General features: G+C 38.0%; 1 protein-coding gene across 2 annotated transcripts in view; it reads left to right on the top strand.

Annotated features, from left to right (window-relative positions):
- BRINP3 (BMP/retinoic acid inducible neural specific 3) overlaps positions 1–20,748 on the top strand; it is a 184,062-nt gene that overhangs the window by 16,102 nt on the left and 147,212 nt on the right. For both annotated transcript variants that reach the window (XM_056497476.1, XM_056497477.1), the window contains exon 2: positions 1,069–1,354. In XM_056497476.1, coding sequence (XP_056353451.1) covers positions 1,119–1,354 — 236 coding nt within the window. In that variant the 5' untranslated portion in view covers positions 1,069–1,118. The remainder of the gene's footprint in view (positions 1–1,068; positions 1,355–20,748) is intronic.

Raw genomic sequence — 20,748 nt, 5'->3', positions numbered from 1 at the left:
CCAAAAATCATAGCAAAGGGCATGGTCAAAATGTCATGATGAGTGCTGATTTGAGTGAATGTGCATCCAACATTTTATTCCCTGTAAACTCATCAGCTAGAAAAATTAAAGCTCTCACATTCATATGTTTTAATTCATTCTGTGCTGCTTCACCTTAGACTGAAAACTGGAACTGATTGCTTCTATATATTTAGGAATCTACATGACCTTTTTCATCTCTGAAAACCTCATGATCTTGCATAGATGTTTCAGTGAAATCTCTAATATGAAAAAATTAGCCCATTCCACAGGTCTGGGGTACAGAGAGAAACTGTGGGTTGTCTTCACTGAGTTCCCAATCAATACTTGATTTGTGATTGGGCACACAAAAAAAATCGTTTAGACACCATTTTAAAAAGGTTGATCCACTGGGTTGGAGTGATTTAGACTGAAAGTAAAAAGCTGCTGCTAGGGATAGACAGAATTTCAGTATCTGGAGTTGGTGTAAGCCACTTGAACTCACTGCTGTGGGCAGCTCCAGAGCTCTTGATCAGGTCAGTCAGTCTGTCCACCAATGCTGGTTTGGACAGAGTAATGTGGGTGTGTTAACTACACTTTGCAGTGAAGACAAACCACAGTGTAATTTTTCCAAGGACATTAAAAGAGAAAGCAGCCTGGGTCTTCTGAATCTCACCTGTTTTCTGTCCAATGTGTGAACTGTGAGCTTGTGTACAGACATTGCTGAATGATTTTGTACTGCTGCTAACAGACAAGAATCTGATGCTGCATCTTTTTCATTAATGACTAGCATGAATGGGAAAAAAAAACCTCCAACAATCCCTCCCCTGATGATTTGTGAAAGTTTCCCTTCAACAGTAAATATTATCACTAATGATGTTAATGAAGACATTAGTTTCACAGCTTTTGAAGTACTGAAACACTCCACTGTTAACTAGCCTAGTGGGGTTTATGCTAATGTAAAATATAATGCAGGCCACTATTTCTTTAAGCTGAAAGAAAGGAAACTTGTTTCTACTTCCAAGGGATGCCTAGTGTGTGCTTATCTAATTGACTGTGTATTTTGTCTAGGTGTTGAGGGAAAGCTAAGAGAATGAAGGCTCTAAGTCCCCAGTGGAAGCATGATATGGCGATGCAGTGCTGGTGCTGAATTGCTCTCTCTGATGGCTCTATGGGAGTGGATAGCACTGAGTCTTCATTGCTGGGTTTTAGCAGTTGCTGCTGTCTCGGATCAGCATGCCACAAGCCCCTTCGACTGGCTCCTCTCTGATAAGGGACCCTTCCATCGCTCGCAGGAGTACACAGATTTTGTGGACAGAAGCCGACAGGGATTTAGCACAAGATACAAGATTTACAGGTATGGAGCAAAGGGAGAGTGCTTGCAGAGATGCCACCCATAGAAGTTGTGAATTATCAATAAGGGTTCCCTCAAGGGAAAGGTTCAGTCGTGGGAACAAATCCACAGACGACAAATTCGTTGCTGAAATATTTGCGAGGCCACTGTCTATTATGGAAATGCTGCTTGTGTTGTTTCTGTTTTGTTTGAAGAACTTTTGATAATTCATTATGTTGCTCTGAAAACTTTGTTGTTTACTACCTACCTGTACTCTGTCCTGGTGATATGGTGAAAAATGTGCTAGGGATTAAAATACCACCTTTGGTTGCAGAGGGATAACCTTTGATCATGCACCAAGTTCAATTGCTTACTGTGTGGCTCATCAAGACTTAAGCTGAGGCTTTAAGAATGAAATTGTGGCTCTGCTGACAGAACAGACTTCACAGTACAAAGGAGGGCATTTCAAAAGTCACTCAAAAATGTTTAATGTTAGTTTCTGCCAGTGCTTTGAAAAGGGGTGTTCTCTTCTCTGAGGAATCAAGTGAATTTTAACAGAGGTTGCAGGTGTTTGGTTCCTCACAAATCTCAGCATTAGGCTGGCCCAATTCAGGCCAAGAAAAGAACAAAACAGGGGAAGCCTTCAAAAGTATAGGTCTGCTTGAGAGCTTGGACCTGGCTGTGGGATTGCTTCAATGATAGGACTGTAACCTGTGAGTCTCTGCTCTTGAGATGGACTGGTGAAATATCTTCTGAATCATTTGCAATGGGTGTAACTCAGTAGCATCCAATATTATATTATAATATAATCATTATATGGGAGGGAAAAGGGGAGCTCAGTCTGATATGAGTGACCTAATGGCAAGTAGACAGAAGGGCAAATGAGAGACCAGGAGAGATTAAAGACTGAGAAAATAAATCTATAAACAGAGAGACTTCACATCAAATAGTGATGGATTCCTCCCAACAGCCAAAAGGAAGTGGGGCAGCAGAGCAATACAGGGCAGGCTTCCATCTCCCTTAAATGTTCCATCCTACAAACACAGACCATGTTGGTATGGGAAGACTCACACTGATTTCACTGAAAACCACAGAAGAGATTGTGCAAAACTTATTTCTATTTTAGGCTATTATTCCCAAGTGATACCCAGTCCTTTAGAAGAAGGTAAGAGTGATATATGCCTGTATGTATATTCTATTTAGTTCTGTGTCCAGTGCCCTGTGACACAAGTGATGGCCTCAGTGTGTAAAGATTCTATTTTTAAGGAATTTGCTTTATTTTCCTTTCCCAAATACATGCAGTAGAGGGCACTCTGTTGCAGGTCAATTTTGCAGTGGGCTCCTTTACGATATACAGAGAAATTAAAAATATTTTGAAAATAAAGTGTGATTTGGAAATATGCTTGATGAAGTGGCTTGTCTTAACAGAACAGCATTGCCCAATATTTACTGCATTTTAAAAGCCAGCTGTCAGGAGCAATAATGTAAAGCCAATAATGCAGAGGCTGAGGCAGCATATTTTATTCCCATTATTCTGCATTAGTCAAAACTGAACCAAAATTATCTTGCTAAAACATGAAAGATGGAGTTGTATTTCATTTCAGCTCTTACAATCAGGTCCTGGATTTTTCTCCTCACAGCCTTGATTACAGCAACATTGTTAAGTTTCACAGATCTGTAATCACACTACTAATATTTATTTGGGTGTGTGCATAGGTTTCAATTGATTTTAATTTACACAATCCCACAGAAATTTTTTCTCATCTTTAGCTCCATTCTCTACCTATCCCCTTCAAGAAATAAGCCTGGAATTTTGAAAGAAACACAAGCTGTACTTTTTTGATTCAGGCCTCTAAAAAACAAAGCTTATTGTAAAATTTCCTTGTAAAATATGGTCCCATTAGTGAGTAGTGCAGAACACTGTGACCTTGTTAGAAGCCACACTCTGTAAATTCAATCCCTGTTGCTTTTCTGTGAGCTTTCCCAGGCTATAGGACTTGGAGCCTAATTGTCTGTTCATTCCCTCACCTGTCTTTTACCTAATGGAAATGATCCCTCAGGGACAGGAACTTATTTGAAGGGAGAGGTAAGGAGAGGTGAGCTCCATGTCATAGTTTAGGGTGTGTAGCAGGAGATTTCACCATGAGACTTCTGTTTGATTTCTGCTTTCCAACAATGGAACAATTATTGAATGGCTAGAATGATATTTTCATTTCCCCTCCATTTGCAGTCTCAGGAGAGGCAGAAATGATGCAGAAAAAAAAAGATCTTGGTGGAATCTGTAATATCACAAAGATTTTATTTTATTCCTTCACTAATAACATTCTCTATTTTAATCAAAATAATATTAAAAAACAGAGAATACGTGTTATTCTGCTTTTGGTTATATCAGGTAATGCATTTTTCTGTAAATACCAAGGTTACAGATACAAAGGCCTTTGTCTTGTACCATTGTTTGTCACTGGTTTGAATGGGATCAAGGTTGCAGGCCCATGAAAGATACAGAATGATTAAAACCAGATAATGGACAGAGAACTGGAAAAGCACCCAGTAGAGAGAATAACAAAATGGAATTTACTTGAAGGAATAATTGTCATTACTTTTCAGCTATTGAGTGAAACAATGTTGTGCTAATTCTTCTATTTCTGTCGCTTGCATGGCAGGACACAGACTGATTTTAAAGTTTAATTTCACATATGGCAGTTGTTTCTAATAATACTCAGCAGGCTTTTTTCAATTTTTATTTTACATAACCTGTTTCCATTTAAAATTCATTTAGTCAAACTTTTAGCCCAGAACAGGAAAATTGAGCATTTGTGTTTTCATGGAATCACAGACTGGTTTGTGTTGGAAGAGACCTTAAAGATCACCCAGTTCTCATGGGCAGGGACACATTCCACTATCCCAGTTTTCTCCAAACTCTGTCCAACCTGCCCTTGGACATTTCCAGGGATCCAGGGGCAGCCACAGCTTCTCTGGGCACCCTTTGCCAGGGCCTCACCATCCTCACAGGGAAAAATATCCAATCTAAATTTACATTTTTCAGCTTAAATCCAAGCTCCCTGTCTGCATGCCAATGAGGCAAAAAGCAACCTGCTTGCATCCACACCTTCTGGTCACTGTAAACAAGTGTTCATCTGACCATGAATCTGTTATAAATTACAGGGTTGGAGCCAAGGATTTGCACCAAGGGACACACTGACTTACTGAGCCAAATTTCTAATAAGTGGTCTTAACTTCAGCATTTTTTTTAAGCATAAAAGTTACACTTTTTTAATCTCCATATCTGGCTTTCATAGCATAAAACAATCATGATAAAACCAATTAGTGCATCAATTGTGGGACTATACCAGCAGAAAAACAATTTGCTACCTGTATTTTATTCTATACATTGAAGTTCAGTTTTGTTCATGGGCAGACAAGGTGACTCTCTCCAAGGCCAGGAGTATTCAATGTTACAGGACAGAGCTGAAAGAGACACATAAGTATGAAATAAGTTTTAATCTGGTATTGCAGAACACTAAATAATATACAACTGGTGTTTTCAACATTGTTATAAGTTGGAAATGGTGAGTTGGTTGTGTTGATTATGTGGCAGTGTTCTATTCCCTCTAATGCTTCAAAGGGAATATTCTCCTGCAGGAAATTTAATTATTGCACAGTTTTTGGTGGTATTCATTGTCACTGATCTATAAAGAAAGCCACAAGAAAGCACCTGGATGGCTGCTGAAAAGCTCTAGATTCACAGGAATGCTTTGTCAATATTTCATAGAAGGTGGCTCCTGCCGTTAGCATCAATAAGTATTTTGGCAAGGAAAACCAAGTTTTTAATTTGTTATTTAATACACAAAGGGACTGCTGTGCCTCTTATGTAAATCAGCTACCCAGACAAAGAAATTGAAATCCAAACAGAATGAGATGAGAGGTTACCAGGATGGAAAGAGTGATTGTGAAATTATGCAAAGAACCTACATTGTATCAGAAGAGGTAATTTCTACAGAAATAGGGAAGTATTTATGCTATCAAATAAGGTCTTGAGGAAATCTCCTCAGGGATACTGTGGAGTTTTGTTGAAGCAAAATGATTTAAAACCTGAAACAGATGTGAAAAATCAGGGAAAGAAAGAGCCTCACTTTTTTAAGGTGGAAATACTTGACAATACTTAGAGGGGGGATAAAAAGAGAGCTGAAAGAGGAGACAATTCCTGGGAACAGAATACATAATATAAAGTGAGATGAACTATCTAAACTGAAAGCCATTGCTGTCTCAAAACCACATTGGTATAAACTGGCTATGAATAAGTTTAGGTTGGTTCTTTAGAAAAGGTTCCCAATCATTAAAGAAATTCTGGGAAGTACAAAGATGCAGAAACTTCCCAATCCTACAAAAAGGAGGAAAGAGTTATAAGATATGATGCAGATAAAAATGGATGAAATTTTAATGACCATTGAAATCCTTTGGGGCAACTACACCTAGCAGGTGCCCAATACTACTCTGCAAAAGGGAAAAAAAAGAATCTCTTGGAGCTCTTGGCAGCATGGTATTCAATTGGCTCAAGAAGAGGGAATGTGTCCATGAACAGCTGCAAAAATAGAAGCATTTGAAAACAATGCTGTCAAGTTAAAGATAAGAACACATTGGGTTCTCCTTTGTTCTGAATGCTCTGGTGATCAAACCCATGGGGTAAAATGAGCAAGACTCAAGTCTGTAACAGAACACTCACTAATGTGTTTCAACTCCTGTGTGTTAACCTAAGTGGGGCCAACATTAGTTGGTTTTGTCATTTTTTACTCCCTATCAAATTATTTTAGCCCACAGTTCTCATTAGACTTCTTGACACATGTGGCAGACAGTGTTAATAAAAACCTAGGGGGTTCAGTTGTGCAGGAACACAATATGCCCTGAATCATAATTTTCACTCCAGTGTATGGTCTGCAATAACATTTCTTTGTGCTTTTCCTGAGGTTGATTTGAACTGATTAATCTGGAATTTCAAAGTGTGGAGAAGAGCTAACAAAGGTCTTCAAACAGTGGTTTTCAATACAAGTGTTTTCACAAGAATAACAGGAATTACTCTCTCTGTCTTTTCTGGAAATTCACTCTATTGGTAAATTCCTTCTGGTCTGTGTTATAATTGGTCAGCTTCCTTCATGGAATATTGCACTCAGCTTGGTGGATAAAATGTACAGAAATCAGATGAATCATCATTCCCAGAATGTTTGCAAAAGGCTAGACTGGGAAATGCACTAAGTCCTCTTTTTAATTTCAGGGGCTCACAGGCTGGTAACAGAGAAGAGCAGCTCAAAGAGAGTTTTTGGGATTGTGAATTTTCACTACAAAAATAAATTTTGTAGCCCAGCATATTTTTAAAAATGTCTGGATATGAAAAACATCAATAAGTTTAATTTTGGATTGTGATACAACAGCCTCTCTTATTCTGTTACCTGGGCAAAAAAAAAATGACATCAGTAAAATAATTAGGTTTGGTGAAACTGTTTCAATAAGGACATACCTGAGCAAAATTAAAGCTTTAGATGGCCATATTTCCAGGTCTAGAAATACCTGGAAAATGTCCTCCAAAATAATTGAATTTCTGTCCCTTAGTTCCAAATGCAAACCCCTTTCATAGGAAAGCATTTTTGTTTTAATTTTAGAGCCTAAAAACATATCAGGTTATGATGCTTTACAATTAGCAATTCCTGTTATTAATATTATATTAGTTTCTTGATCTTTGTCCAGGGGGTTCTCTGGAGAGTATGTGCTTGTGAAAAGATGGAAATATAGGAAGAGAAAATTTAAACAGAGAATCAGGGGGCTCCCAGGATGAATATCAGAGACAAGAAGGGTGCAGAAGATAACAACTGTACACTTGTTCAGGTCTGTGCTCGCTGGCCCAGGAAAAGGGCAGACAGAAATGGGCTCAGAGATGGACAGGAGGATAGGCAGGCAGTTCTGATTCCCAAATTGACTCTGTCTTTCCAACTCTCTGACATGAGAGCACGGCAAAGAAGTCGTGCTCTGGGGAAAGGAGAACACGTTTCACTCCAGAACAAAGAAGAAATCAAGTTTATTTTTGAGACCAATCCACAATATCAGCCCACATCTGGAGATCTTGGAGATCCCTGGAAGTGTCCAAGGCCAGGTTGAACAGGGTTTGGAGCAGTTTGGATAGTGGAAGGTGTGGCCCATGGCAGGGGGTGAAATAAAATGATAAAAATTAAAACCATTTTTTTGAGTCTCTGAAAAGCATGACAGCCCCTGAAGGAACAGTATATTTTTAAGTGATTCTGACTTCCTACAGAATCTTGTAGAACACTCAGGACACCAGGAGTTATTTATCAGAGAGCCCAGCTGTACAGAACTCAGAGCCTGCAGGGTGCTCTGCCAGGGACCAGGCTCAGAGCTGCCCATACCCCCACACTGCCCATGGCTGGATCAGAATCACCCCTGGCTTCAGAGGAAGGGTGGGGATTCCCTGGGTGGGATAGAGCAGCACTGAGGGTGCTGGGGAGCACTGCTGGCTGTGCTGGAGTGTTCTCAGGAGTCTTCTTGACAAGAACACGAGCATGCTTCAGCTTGGCAACAAAGGAGACTATTGATGCCAAGACTGCCTTCTGTATATATTTTTTTCATAATACAATGCAGGAGTCTGTGTTTTGACAGTCTCTCTTTGTATTTCTCCTTATTTGTTCTGTGTATTTAATCAAAGATCCTAAAGAAACTCAAATGGCAAGAAGAGCAAATATTATTCTTTGTAAATATTATTATAATCTATTTCTAGGATATATCCTCTTTCAAAATCTAATATTTTAAGGATAATTATTAGATCAAACCTCCTACTGATACATTTCCCAAGAACAAAGAACATGTATTTAGAGAATATGGTGTGTCATCATTTCAGTTAGTGAGTTCATGAATCATTTAAGTTGCCCTAAAAAAAATTAGGATAATAGTGTCTGTAACATAATGGTTTCATGCAATCACTGAAGTAGTGTAAAACCTGTTTAACACTAATAACAGATGCATTCTTGAGTCAGCAGGGTAGACTGACAGGATTTTGTGCATGAAATCAGGTCATTTTCATTAATTCTTTGAAGACTTTTCATTAGTTTGGTCTTTGTTCTTTCATTTGCCCTTCCTTTTCATTTTTGTTTCAGTATCCCTGCTGGTACTATCAGTGATGTTCAAGATGTAGAGGATATCAAATGCTGATGACTTTCATAAAGGAGAAGACAATTACCAAGATTTCTTTTAGTTACTGAAGAAAAAAGAAAAGGAATTTTTTTTTTTTTAATTACTTGAATCAAATTCTCTGTGCTTTTGTTTTAACCCCCATGTTGTCATTTTCTCTTACTGCTGCTAGGGCAGTATCTGTCTCCAAACAGAATCAAGTTTTTCTTTTTGGCCACATGTTAAGTCTATATGGATGTAAAGTTATACAGAAAAAATGATTGAGTAGCACAGAAACTCTGTATAAAAAGCCAGTGGTATTGATTGGAGTGAGTGATTCTTTGTATAGGAGGGCATTTCTGCCTTTTCCATGCAGAAAAAGAACAACTGCCACCGAATGTGCTCACTCAAGAATTTTTGTCATTTTCTTCTACTATCCTTAAGGTCTTAGTCAATATCTCTGAATCCAAATCTTAGTTCTCTTCTAGCTCAGACTGATTGATTCTACAGGTTTTCTAAGTCATTATGCTGCTTGTGAAATATTTTTTTTTTGTAGCTACAGGTTCATTCCAGCAGTGACCCTTGTGAAGAAAAGCAATACTTCAAAATAATGTCTTGTTGCTTGATTCTGCCTAGAATCCCAATGTGGTTGTTATGGGTAATGGTGTTCTTAAGGTCATTAATGGCTCTGTATCACAATTCATCTTCTGATACTCTCAATTACTACTTTATTTATGCAGCTTGAGAAGATATTGTTACTGACCAGACAATTTGATCTATACAGAGCTCTGAAAAATGCACACACAGAGCCCACCAGCAATTTAGATATTGTGTATGCAGATCTCACATGCATCCCAGAGATTTCTATCTTTCTGGCTTTGAGGAATGAATGATAATCTCTCAAGGGAAAAGCACACACAGAGGTTTTGACTTATATGAGTAACATAATTTAAAATCAAAACAGAAGAGACATTACCAAATATTCAGAGGGAAAATAGAATCTGAGACCTGAGGAAATGTAATTGATTAATCTAAAATAAATATTGTTTTTCATCTAATTCTTAACTATATCCTTACAGTTCTTGAACTATAAGTAATACAGATTTTCTACCTATATCCTGACTGCTAGCAGTAGGATTGGATGCTTTAGTAGGAACTCAAAATACAATCTCATCTTTGCTTCCTGATATATATGGTCTAATAATAGAAAATAAGCAAAGATATTGGTTTATTATCAAATAATATCAAATTGCATTTTATTTAAACTACAACTTTATCCATTTACAAAAAATACTGGCTACAGATTAATAATAATAATAACAACAATAACAACAACAACAACAACAACAACAACAACAACAACAACAACAACAACAATAATAATAATAATAATAATAATAATAATAATAATAATAATAATAGTAATAATAATAATGTTTTAAAGGTGCTGGGGCCCATCAGCACTGGTCAGTTTTGCTGCAATTCCCAAAAGCTGGAAATCAAACAGATGAGGTGGAAGACCAGTTTGGCTAAACAGGGATCTTCTCTTGGAAATAAAATTGAAAAGGAAGATGTGGAAGCAGGGTCAGATGATGTGGGGAGGATACAAAATGATGGAGAAGGTTGTTCTGGGAGGTATTGGAAAGCACCTGGTGGAAACACAGTCATTGCTCACAGCCAGCACAGCTTCATGAAGGGAAAGTTCTGCATATCAAACTGATTTCCTTTTTCAAGGTGACCCACCTGGTTGATCAAGGGAAGCCTGTTGATGTAATCTTTTTGGGTTTCAGTAAAGCTTTCCAGAGTGTCTCTTCCAGGATCCACCTGGACAAAGTGTCCATCCCACAGCTGGATAAATTTATTATAAAATGGGTGAGCATCTGGCTCACAGGTCATGCACAGAAGGTAAAATGATTGGGGTGACATCAGACTGGATACCTGTCACTAGTGGGGCTCATCCTCAGCCCTGTGCTCTTCAATGTCTCCATTAACAACCTAGGAAGGGATGCTCAGTGGGTTCACAGATCAGACAAAGATCCTTGTGGGTCCCTTCCAAAATGGCAGATTCTGTATTTCTGTAATGATGCTTCTGGTAGCAAATCACCAGGCTTGATAAATTAGAATAAGTGGAAAACATGTGGACTGTGGTGCTTGCTAATTTACTGATATGTAGAACCCAAATGTTGGTGATTACTGTGAGAATGAATTGGTGTGAATATGAATGCATGTGTTTATATATATTCATGAGTGTATATTTCTGTACACATGTGCATGTGTGTTATATAGAGCTATGTGGATATATGCATGTGTAAATGTAAAGATAGATACTCATGAGCTAGATAAATTAGTTTAATGATTCACCTTTTTGCAGAGAGAATGCTGTTCATTAGAAAGAAAAGCTTACATCCTCTGCAGTCTGGTGTCTGAATAGGAGCCTTTGGCCAAGACATTAATGAAGTTTGCCATGGGAATTTTGTTAATGAACCAGACACCCAGAGTATCTTTGCAGCCCTGGCAGTGCCAAAAGATCTTTCCTGATTAGATCCTTGTATTAAAGTGCCTATGGCAGAAATATTCTGTCAGATCTTGCTGCATTTTCTCATGCTTTTAGTCAACTCTATATTATGCCTTAAACTTAGCCATTAAATTTTAGCTGTGGCTACAATAGAAGACTTCTGAGAATCTGTAACTGAAACACATTACCATGAAACTTCTTTTTCTTTTCCACTACCCTGACACTTATTTTTCACACAGGGATGTCTTAGTTTGAAAGACTATGTGACTAGAGAAGCTCTTCATTTAGATGTCAGTTTTCCATAGAGTCCTTGTGTGATAATGTCATGGGAAATTCACATGCTATAGATTTTCCACCACTGTCTTCCTTTCTAGATCCATCATGTGCCCATGTGTGGATGGTGCTAAGAGCTGTCAATATATATTTGATAAATATTACAAGTGGTGCACAACTCCAAACTTTCAAAGAATCTGAAAGGAGTTGAGGTGTTGAGTTCAGTGCCCAGGACTGCTTTGTTCCTTAGGTACCTTTGCCTTTTCACTTTTGGTTTTGTTTTTGTTTTTGTTTTGTTTTTTTTTTTGTTTTGTTTCAGGCCTTGTGTAGTGTCTGGAAGATATTTTTATTATAGTTGCCTTTGAAATTTGATTTTCCTTTTTAGTAGAACTATTTCTCATGTGGTTGACTTCAAAGGCGCATCTGTTTATTTAGGATTTTGCCTCAGGAAATAATGGTTATGTCTGTTTTTAATTCTGACTCCTTGGCCTGGATGACCACAAATGTGTGCTTGTTTATGTGTTCTGAAGTAGCACTTCTGTGTGACTTCCTTGGCACCCAATCAAAAAAACAAAATAAACAATCAAACTGTTATTTTTATTTATTTATTTATTTTTTTAAAGTAATGGTCATCTTCCCATTCTAGGAGACTGGTAAAATACGAAAACTTAAAAAGCAATTTTAACCATAGTAATTAAGTGGAATTTAGAGATAATTAACAAGAACATTTAAACTTAAAAGGCTGCAAAATAAGGCATTAAAATAAAAACAATTATACTTCTATTTTAAAAATGTCTTCATGTACCAATTCTGTATTTATAGGGAGATAAATTGGATAAACAATGTGTAAGCCATGCTTATCTCACTCTATTTCTCTTGTCTTCACAGCTAAACCATGAGAATTCCAAACCATGAGTAGGTTTGCAAGATGTTATGTGGTTGTTGACAGCAATCAAACAATGTTTATGTAGTATTTATGCTAAAACAAAGTGGGATTTGGCAAGTTTCTGCACCACAAAAATGGAGGTCATGGAACTCCTGTTTCTTACTCAGCTTTGGAAATTCATTTGTGAGGCTGATGTGCATGAGTTACCATTCCTCTCTCCTTCAAAGGAATTAATTCTGTCACAATAACAGGACTAAAACAGAAGGCAAAGGTCAGTTTTAGTTAAGCAAACCTGGTAATGTTTCAGAATTTAGTCAGGGAGCAGAATTTTTGAGAGAGGGTAGGATGGAAGAGAGAAAGGTCTGCCTAGACATGACCAAATGAATTTATGGCTCTGTCTGAACAGTGGGCACCTGAGATGAAGTGGTTTTATCCTTGTGAAATATGCATTTCCCAGTTGTGGATAAAAAGCTTGTGCTTTGCTTTTGTGTTGTCATGTGAGATGATCCTGTAATGTGCTGACAAATCAGTAGTTTCAGAAGGAGAAACACCTTTAAAGGCAGTAAGAAAAGGAAGAGGATGGTAAGAGCCCCACTAGTGGAAAGGCCACTGGAGCAATTCCTGGTAACACCACCTGCTGAGTGCAAGGAGAGGCATTTATAAGAGGGTCACTCACATTAAACTCTGCAGAGACATTTTTGGGTGTGACTTTGTGATAGCATTTTGCCCACTATGATGTATGGTCATGAAATGTGAAAATAGTTTAAAAGTGATTCGTGGCTTAATATGTCTAGAAATGGATGAAATTCACTTGAGGATGTACAGTAAATTCAGAAATAAATATACTCATTTTCCTGTAGCCTTCCTATATCTGTAACACCTACTACCACAATGCTGATCCATGGCTGCCACTTTTTAAAAAACCACTTTAAATCAAACCTAGAATTAAACTAAATGGGAAAGATTAGTGGTAAGGACCACTAATGCCACTGACTTGAAAAAGCACCACAGAATCATAAAAATCATAAAAGTCATAAAAATAATAAAAATCACAGAATGGTTTGAGTTGGTAGAACCAACTTGCCCAGACAAGCTGTGGCTGCCCCATCCCTGCAAATGTCCAAGACTAGGTTGAATAGGGCTTGGAGCAACCTGGGATAGTGGAAGATATCCCTGCCCATGGCCAGGGGTAGGAACTGGATGAGCTTTAAAGGTTTTTCCAACCCAAAACATTCTTATTTTTATGATTTTCAGAAAAAATGCAAGAAGCTGGGTGGCTTTCATTATTCAGGCAGTCAGACAATATCAAAGGTTTTCCTCTGCACATTTTCTACTAATCAATATAGTTCATATTTTATAATTTCATGAGATACATCACTGAATATCTTGCCTTTTTGGTCTTAGCAAAATGTTCTGGAAGGTGGCCTACAATATATAAATCAGAATCAAAACAGTCCCTGTGTCTTCTGCTTGCTGAATTAAATTATCCTGCCACGAGTTTTGGTAATGCCTTCTAGTCAATGCTGAAAAGTAATGACTTCACATTACAAATGCCTCTGGCAAAGACACTTGCATTATTTACCCTTTGGCTATTACCAGATTTTGAAAATCAGGAGTCATTCTATCTCTGTAAAAACATTATGCAAAGATGACATAGTGAATTAGTCTTGTGGGGCATTAAACTCTCTGTCTCAGATGAAGTAATCCACTTCTAGTTAAAGCAGGGGGGCTGAGCTGACAAACTACAGAAATTTCTGAGTGTAGACTACCATGAAATGTTATATTGATCTCCATTGTAAATTGACAGCTCTACACAGAGGGAAATATATAAAAGTTTAAGTGTGTCCAGAGTGGACTTGATGCTGAGACTAATCCAGCAAAAGGATTAGGATTTGGGATTTATTTAACTCCTTTCTAATATAAAGAGTGATGATGTTTGCCTCACTGATAGCAAATGGTGGAATTTGGAGCAGTACTGTGGAGGTTTGATTCCCATGCTGTGAAGTGAGGAACAGCCATGCTCCTCACAGCCAGAAGCACCAGGGTGTTCAAGGACTAGACACTTACTTTTTATGAAAACTGCTATTGTGTGCAGTAGAGAAATGTTGAGGTGCTGGGGAGTAAGAAAAGCCCTGCAGAGGGACCCAAACAGGCTGGATTGATGGGTGTGAGGGTGGTAGAAAAGACCAAGTGTCACCTCCCTACACTTTGCCCACAATAACCTCTGCAGCTCCAGGCTGGGGCAGACACTGGGAAGGGCCCTGGGGGTCATGGTGCCAATGATTATAGGATTTCTCTAAGGAATTTCCAGACCTTTTTCATATCAAATAAAATTTTAAAGAATCCTTTTCACTGAAGTCAGTTATATAATTGTTTGCTAAGTAGAAATAAAACTTTGAGAATGTGTGTGAATACGTGTGTGCAGATTTTGGAACCAGTCTTGAGCCTGAGAGGATGGTAGACACACACACTGTGCTCCCTCTGAAGTAGTTTGAAATAATTTCTGTTTTCATCCATTTTTAAAACACTGATAACCTTAAATGGACAAATTAAATTTCTGGAAGAAAATAATTATTCATTATGAACATCTCCTTTTTGTAATTTTTTTTCTGGTGTACTCATGTCATGCTGTGTAAGTTTTGTCAGGGTGGTGCTATTTGTGAAAGAATCAGGTTCATTCTGTGTCTCTTTCCACTCTGGTGCCAAGTCTATTTGATGGTATAGGATGATTTTTAAATTTCAAATGTGAAATTTCAATATAACATGTTTCTCTCTATCTATAATACCCTGTAAAGCAAATGGAGTTCACATTTGCTGTTTTACTGCAGTGCTTGTTCCTACTTTTTTTTAAATTATGTTTTACTTTAATTGTCCCCTGTGCTATGGCCATCCCACAGTTGCAGTCTGCAATGGGAAAAGTCATTGAATATTATGGAATGGAGACTGACCAGATCTGCTTTTGCTGAACTGGAGAAGTTAGTCAGATGAATAACATAAATTCTGATTTTCCAATCATGCATTTAACTGCTTTTGTAGGATGGGTGCTACTCAAGTGTGAAATATTCTTGTATCTTGTATGTAACATGGCATGCTACATTTTCACATGCCTTGATTAAATGATAAAGCACTAAGAAAAGCTGGCTATGATTTTTGTATTAGTCACTAATAGAAAGTGGCCCATGTAATTTCTCCTATATGCTAAGCCACCTCTTGCTGTCAATATAGACACAACTCACCAATCAGCAGCAATAAAAGCTCTTTAATTGCATATTTTTGTTTCAAATATTTCTAAGTAAGCATATCCAAACTATAAAAAAGCATAATTAAAAACTGTAATTCAGCTATCTGGGTCCATTGATAGAAATATAGCCACATTTTAAATAAGCTCTAACAGTTTAATAGCTTTGTGATTCAAAGAAAAGTAGAGTAATACAAATAGTCTGCAAGGAAAGATAAAGGTTCAGATCTCAGCAATCTGTAAAACTTTGCATTTCTATGGAATCCAATTTCAGGCTGCACAAATAAAGTTAAGAGGATGAGTAAACTTACTGCATAACATTTTTTTTATCCTAACTACTGTTGCTCATTGAATTGAATTGGATCATTCTGCTGAAGTTCCATTTTTTGCTTCATATTCCTCATGATACAGATATGTTCTGTCTTTGATGTTCTCTAAATGTCATTGAGGCTAATGCCTTATCAATTAAATATGCTGTTCAAGTGCTGGTTTTTTCACTAGTCAATCACTGACATTTTCTGTACAGCTCAGCATTAGCATTCAGAAAGATTTTCAAAAGAAGCTCCTATTTTCAGAAGGATTCAGTCCTTCAAACATTTGTTTATTTGGGTACCTAAGGAGAGTAATTGCTGTGCTGGAAAGATGGCTCACCAGTTTCATATCAACCAGGATGGTTCCACTGTCATTAGTGGAAACCTGTGTGAATAGGTGACATATTTAACAGGATTATACCTCCTGGTATTTTAGAGGCTGTGCTCTGTAATGCATCCCATACCAAGGGGGTAGGAAGCATTTTTCATTAACAGTGCAGGAGAACAAAGGCAGGAGAGAGTCATGCACCTCTTGTTCTAGTCTTTAGAAAGAAATTCCCACGTGGGAAAGAGGAATTAAACCCCCCCACCAAGAATAACAGCAGCTAAAAGACAGTGCAACAATCTTTTCTATATATGTTAGTGAATCTGTGTTCAGATTGTTTTGGCTCTGAGTTTTGCCAGATGGGCTCTGGAGATGGATTCAGCTGTGCTAGTTGTAGAGGGGACTGTGGGCAGCCTGGCTGGAGATCTCACAGCAAAATTTCCTCATAAGGTATATTTTTCTTCTTCTATAATTGTCACTAAAAAGTTAATCTCTGTTCTTGCACGGAATGAAAATGAGCTGGGCCATTCCTTACATGGATACTCATTTGTAAATTGGATTAGTGATGGATCTGTGGCACAGCTGAATAACTGGGTGCATCAGTGGCAGGTCTGGGGGTTGCCTTACCCTGAAGCACAAGCAAAAGGAAACCTGTCCTCTGCACAGAGTGTGTCTCATAAGGCCAATGTGGGCCAAAAAGAAAGTGCTCTGCCAACATGCCATGCCTCATTAGCTGAGACCAGCCTTAAAAGATTTATCTTGAGCTTTCTTAAACTGAATTTTGAAGGTCAGATCTTTTGGGAAGAGCAAAACTGAGGTGTCCCAGACTTCTGCTAAGAAAATGTGTGGACAGTAGATTTGTTTGATTTGTGTGTGATTGGTGCTGTGCTGGGGACTAACCAGGTCAGACAGGAGTGCTGGTCAATTCAATCAAGCTTTAGAGGTGTAACTTTATTTTTCCAGAGAGTGTTTTTCTCAGGATGCTTTAGGTGAGCTTTGAGAGCATCCTGCCTTCATATTTACTTCTACAGTGCCCTTGGGGAAATGTAAGAAAGTTCTGGACTTCTCTGAAATTAGCTGAATACCTGAAATATTCCTGAATACCCTTTGTAACACATGCATGCATGTGTTAACATCACATTTGTGTGTGCAGAGGGGTATGCAGGGAAGCAATTTTGAGGGATGTTTTACACAAATTTAGACTAATGGCTTCTTGCAATCACTATGATCACATCAACAGCAAGCTAAACACAGCCCTGTGAAGTGTGAGCTCACTTTGGGGAGTTAGAGCTCTGGAAATGTCTCAGAAAACAGCATTGATTCACACCTGTTTCTTCTTTTTGCTTCAAAAAAATGTGTAAAATGGAAATATATGGTGTCACATCAGAGTCTGGAGCTCAGATATTCTCCTTCTCTAAAGAGTGTATGATCAACCTGTGGATTTTTGCATGTTCATCTGTTCTCAGTCTTGAAAACTGATTTGAAAATTGTAGTGGGTCATGAGCCAGAATAAAGAAATTTTCAAAATTAATTCATAAATACCTTCAGGTACTCTAAAGCATTTCCCCCAAAAAACTGAAGTAAAAAATTTTGCCAATGCCACAGCTTTGTTGAACTGCTTTAGGTACTGTCAGAACTGACATTTCCTTTGGAAATCTGGAAAACATAATCAGCTCCCTGTCTGCCATGTCTCCCTTTATGGAACAGGCTAAAATGCTGGGAATGACCTAATTCAGAATGTCAAATATTCAATGCTGATAATTCCAACACTTAAAGAACTTTCCTCTGGTGTCTTTCTGCCATTTAAAAGTAAAGTTATACTGACAAAACACTGAAACAAATGAATTAACATTTCTATTTGCTTTGTTGGGTTAACTTCAAGTAAGAAATTGAGACTGATACACAGAGAGAAATAGTTCCTTTCTTCCAAATAGTGAAGCTGATGAACCCCAAACCCTGCATTATGCAATGAAATTATTTCCTGAAAGGAAAGGGAATCTCACTATATACTCACAGCTTCAGAAGTGATGCTGCTGTAACCTGTTATTCTCCCCCAAATCCCTAGATATAGATTCTTCACTGTAACCATCTGGATGCTGCTTCCTGGAGGTTTTTCTAAAACACACTTTCACCTAACAGTTGAATTTAAATATAGCCTCTCTGTTGCAGGCTTGCAGGTTAAGTGTCATTTCAGTGAAACAGTCAGCATATGGTGCCTGGCACGGGGAGAAAGAAAATTGAAGTCAAAGCCAAGCTGTCGGGAAGCTGCTGCATGTCTCTAAGACAAACTGCAGAGTTTCTGCAGTGCTTTGCAGCTCCTTTCTGATGTTTATACCTATATTTGACACTTTTTGCAGTGGTCACAAGGTGTCCTTGGAGGGGAAAGAAAAACTTACTCAAAAATTCTGGTGTGTGTGTAATTAAAAAGCAGTTGAGACTATTACTGAAATTAAACTGCAAACTTGGATGCAGAGAGAGTGTTTTGAGCAGAGGGACCCCTCTGAGCAAGGCTTGCCCATCTGGCTTCCAGATCTCCCAAACCTCTTAGGAACAACAGCTGGAAGGCCAGGTTTGACCCAAGACAGGCTTTGGCTTTCTATCTATCTCAATTTCTAAGGCAATCTTTTCCCCTAGCTGCTTCTTATCACTTTGGTTAACTTTAAAAAAACCTGGCTTTTAGCGAGGGAGTAAATCCAGCAGAAGAGGGTGCTGTTCTTGTGAGGGAAAGAGCATTAGCAGGCTTTACTTAATCATTACAGCATCCCCACAACTTCCTTTGTGTAGATTGGATGGAAGACATTGCCCAGAGCCTGTGGTGGCTGCCCCAACCCTGGAAGTGCCCAAGGCCAGGTTGGAGAAACCTGGTCTAGAGGAAGGGGCAGGGGGTGGAACTGGATAAACCATTCTCTTCACAAGATTTAATTCAGAAAGCACATGAAAATTTTTCTCAAAATTATTTCATTTAGGCAATCATTTGAAAGATTGACTTGTTGAGAGTTAAATGTTTCTGTATGAACTACACATAATTCTCCCCTAAATGATTTTTCATTGCTATTGCTGTTATTTTTGGAATTATCTAATTCACTATAAAGACATCAAAAAGTGTGGACTTAATATGGTGCAATGACTAGCAAAAGCAAAGAAATTGTGAGATTCTGTAGAGGTTTAGATTGTGAATAGTCACAATTCTGATCAAAAAGTAATTAAAATCTTAATTTCAGCTACCCTCCAGAGAGACCTGTATTCCACCTGTTTGTGTTTAGATTTTAATTTTTAAAAATTTCTATACTTTGATTTATTTAAGAATATAAAAGATCACATCAACCAAACAAATTCTTTGTATTGTAGAAATATTATCACACTTCTTCTGACCATTATTGCACGAGTCAGTAAGCAGCATTGCTCAGTGCTATATTCATCCTGGAATGAGGTAATTATGGCAATACTTGGGAATAAATAAAGGTGATTACTGTAGGTCACTTCTGACTGAATCTGACTGAATCACTGCACTCTAATCCAGTCTAATGAATTTACTAATCTAAATTCTTCCTTCCTTCCTTCCTTCCTTCCTTCCTTCCTTCCTTCCTTCCTTCCTTCCTTCCTTCCTTCCTTCCTTCCTTCCTTCCTTCCTTCCTTCCTTCCTTCCTTCCTTCCTTCCTTCCTTCCTTCCTTCCTTCCTTCCTTCCTTCCTTCCTTCCTTCCCTTCCCTCCCTCCCTTCCCTCCCTCTCTGTCAGTGTTTTGTTGTTTTCTATTACTGTATTTTTATTTTAATTTTCCTAGTAAAGAACTGTTATTCCTATTCCCATATCTTTGCCTGAGAGCTCCTTAATTGCAAAATTATAATAATTTGGAAATACGGGATTTACATTTTCCATTTCAAAAAAGGCCCTTGCCTTCCTTAGCAAACACCTGTCTTTCAAACCAAGACATGCCTCTACTTCTAACTGATAAAAAGCATTTTCCTATTGAAAAGAGTTTAAAAGCAGAAAAACCCTTGTCCAGCTTCATTGTTCATTTCTTGCAGACAAAGGATGCTCCACTGTATTATCTTCAGGATTTTCCATTGTGTTTCCTTTATGTATGGCTCAAACACATCTGCTTTATGGGATGAAAAAATAGGCAGTGGTATATGTGTGTATTCTGAGAGATTTAGCTCTGTGGATTTAAAAGAATAGGCTCAGATTTTCCTGCATTAAGTTCTAGAAAAACGCTGATTTATACAGTTCATTAAGGGACTCAGAACTAACTGTTAACTGAGAAAATACGGGTGACTAAGCTTATACACCTTTGTTTGAAACAGATTCAGAGTCCAGGGCTTAGAGTGCTTTTTGCAACTGAAAAAACTTCTGCCCAAATCCCTTTTTCCTTATAGATTCATTGTGTGACTATGCACAAATCCTTTAGCCTGCTTTGCCACAGATAAAACCAATTTCCTGCCTCACAGGAATCTGTCAGAAGGAATCCATGGAAATGTACCCAGGTGCTGTGGCAAGGGTAAAGGGTGTTGCAATTAGCTGAGCACCATTTTTGCTCAATCTGAACTTGTTTGACCTTTCCCATTTGAAATTTAACTTTTGTATAGGTTTAAGGGGGATGTTTCCCACAGGTCTGTATGTGTGCTTTCTCATGTGAATCATCTAGAAATGAAAAACATATTAGGAGACAGTAATGGTGATTATAAATAGAGTTTATGATGAAC

Source organism: Oenanthe melanoleuca, chromosome 8, assembly GCF_029582105.1.
Source record: "Oenanthe melanoleuca isolate GR-GAL-2019-014 chromosome 8, OMel1.0, whole genome shotgun sequence".
In the NCBI taxonomy this organism is placed as follows: Eukaryota; Metazoa; Chordata; class Aves; order Passeriformes; family Muscicapidae; genus Oenanthe; species Oenanthe melanoleuca.
Note: the sequence above shows the minus strand (reverse complement) of the source record. Positions and strands in the feature narration are given on the sequence as shown.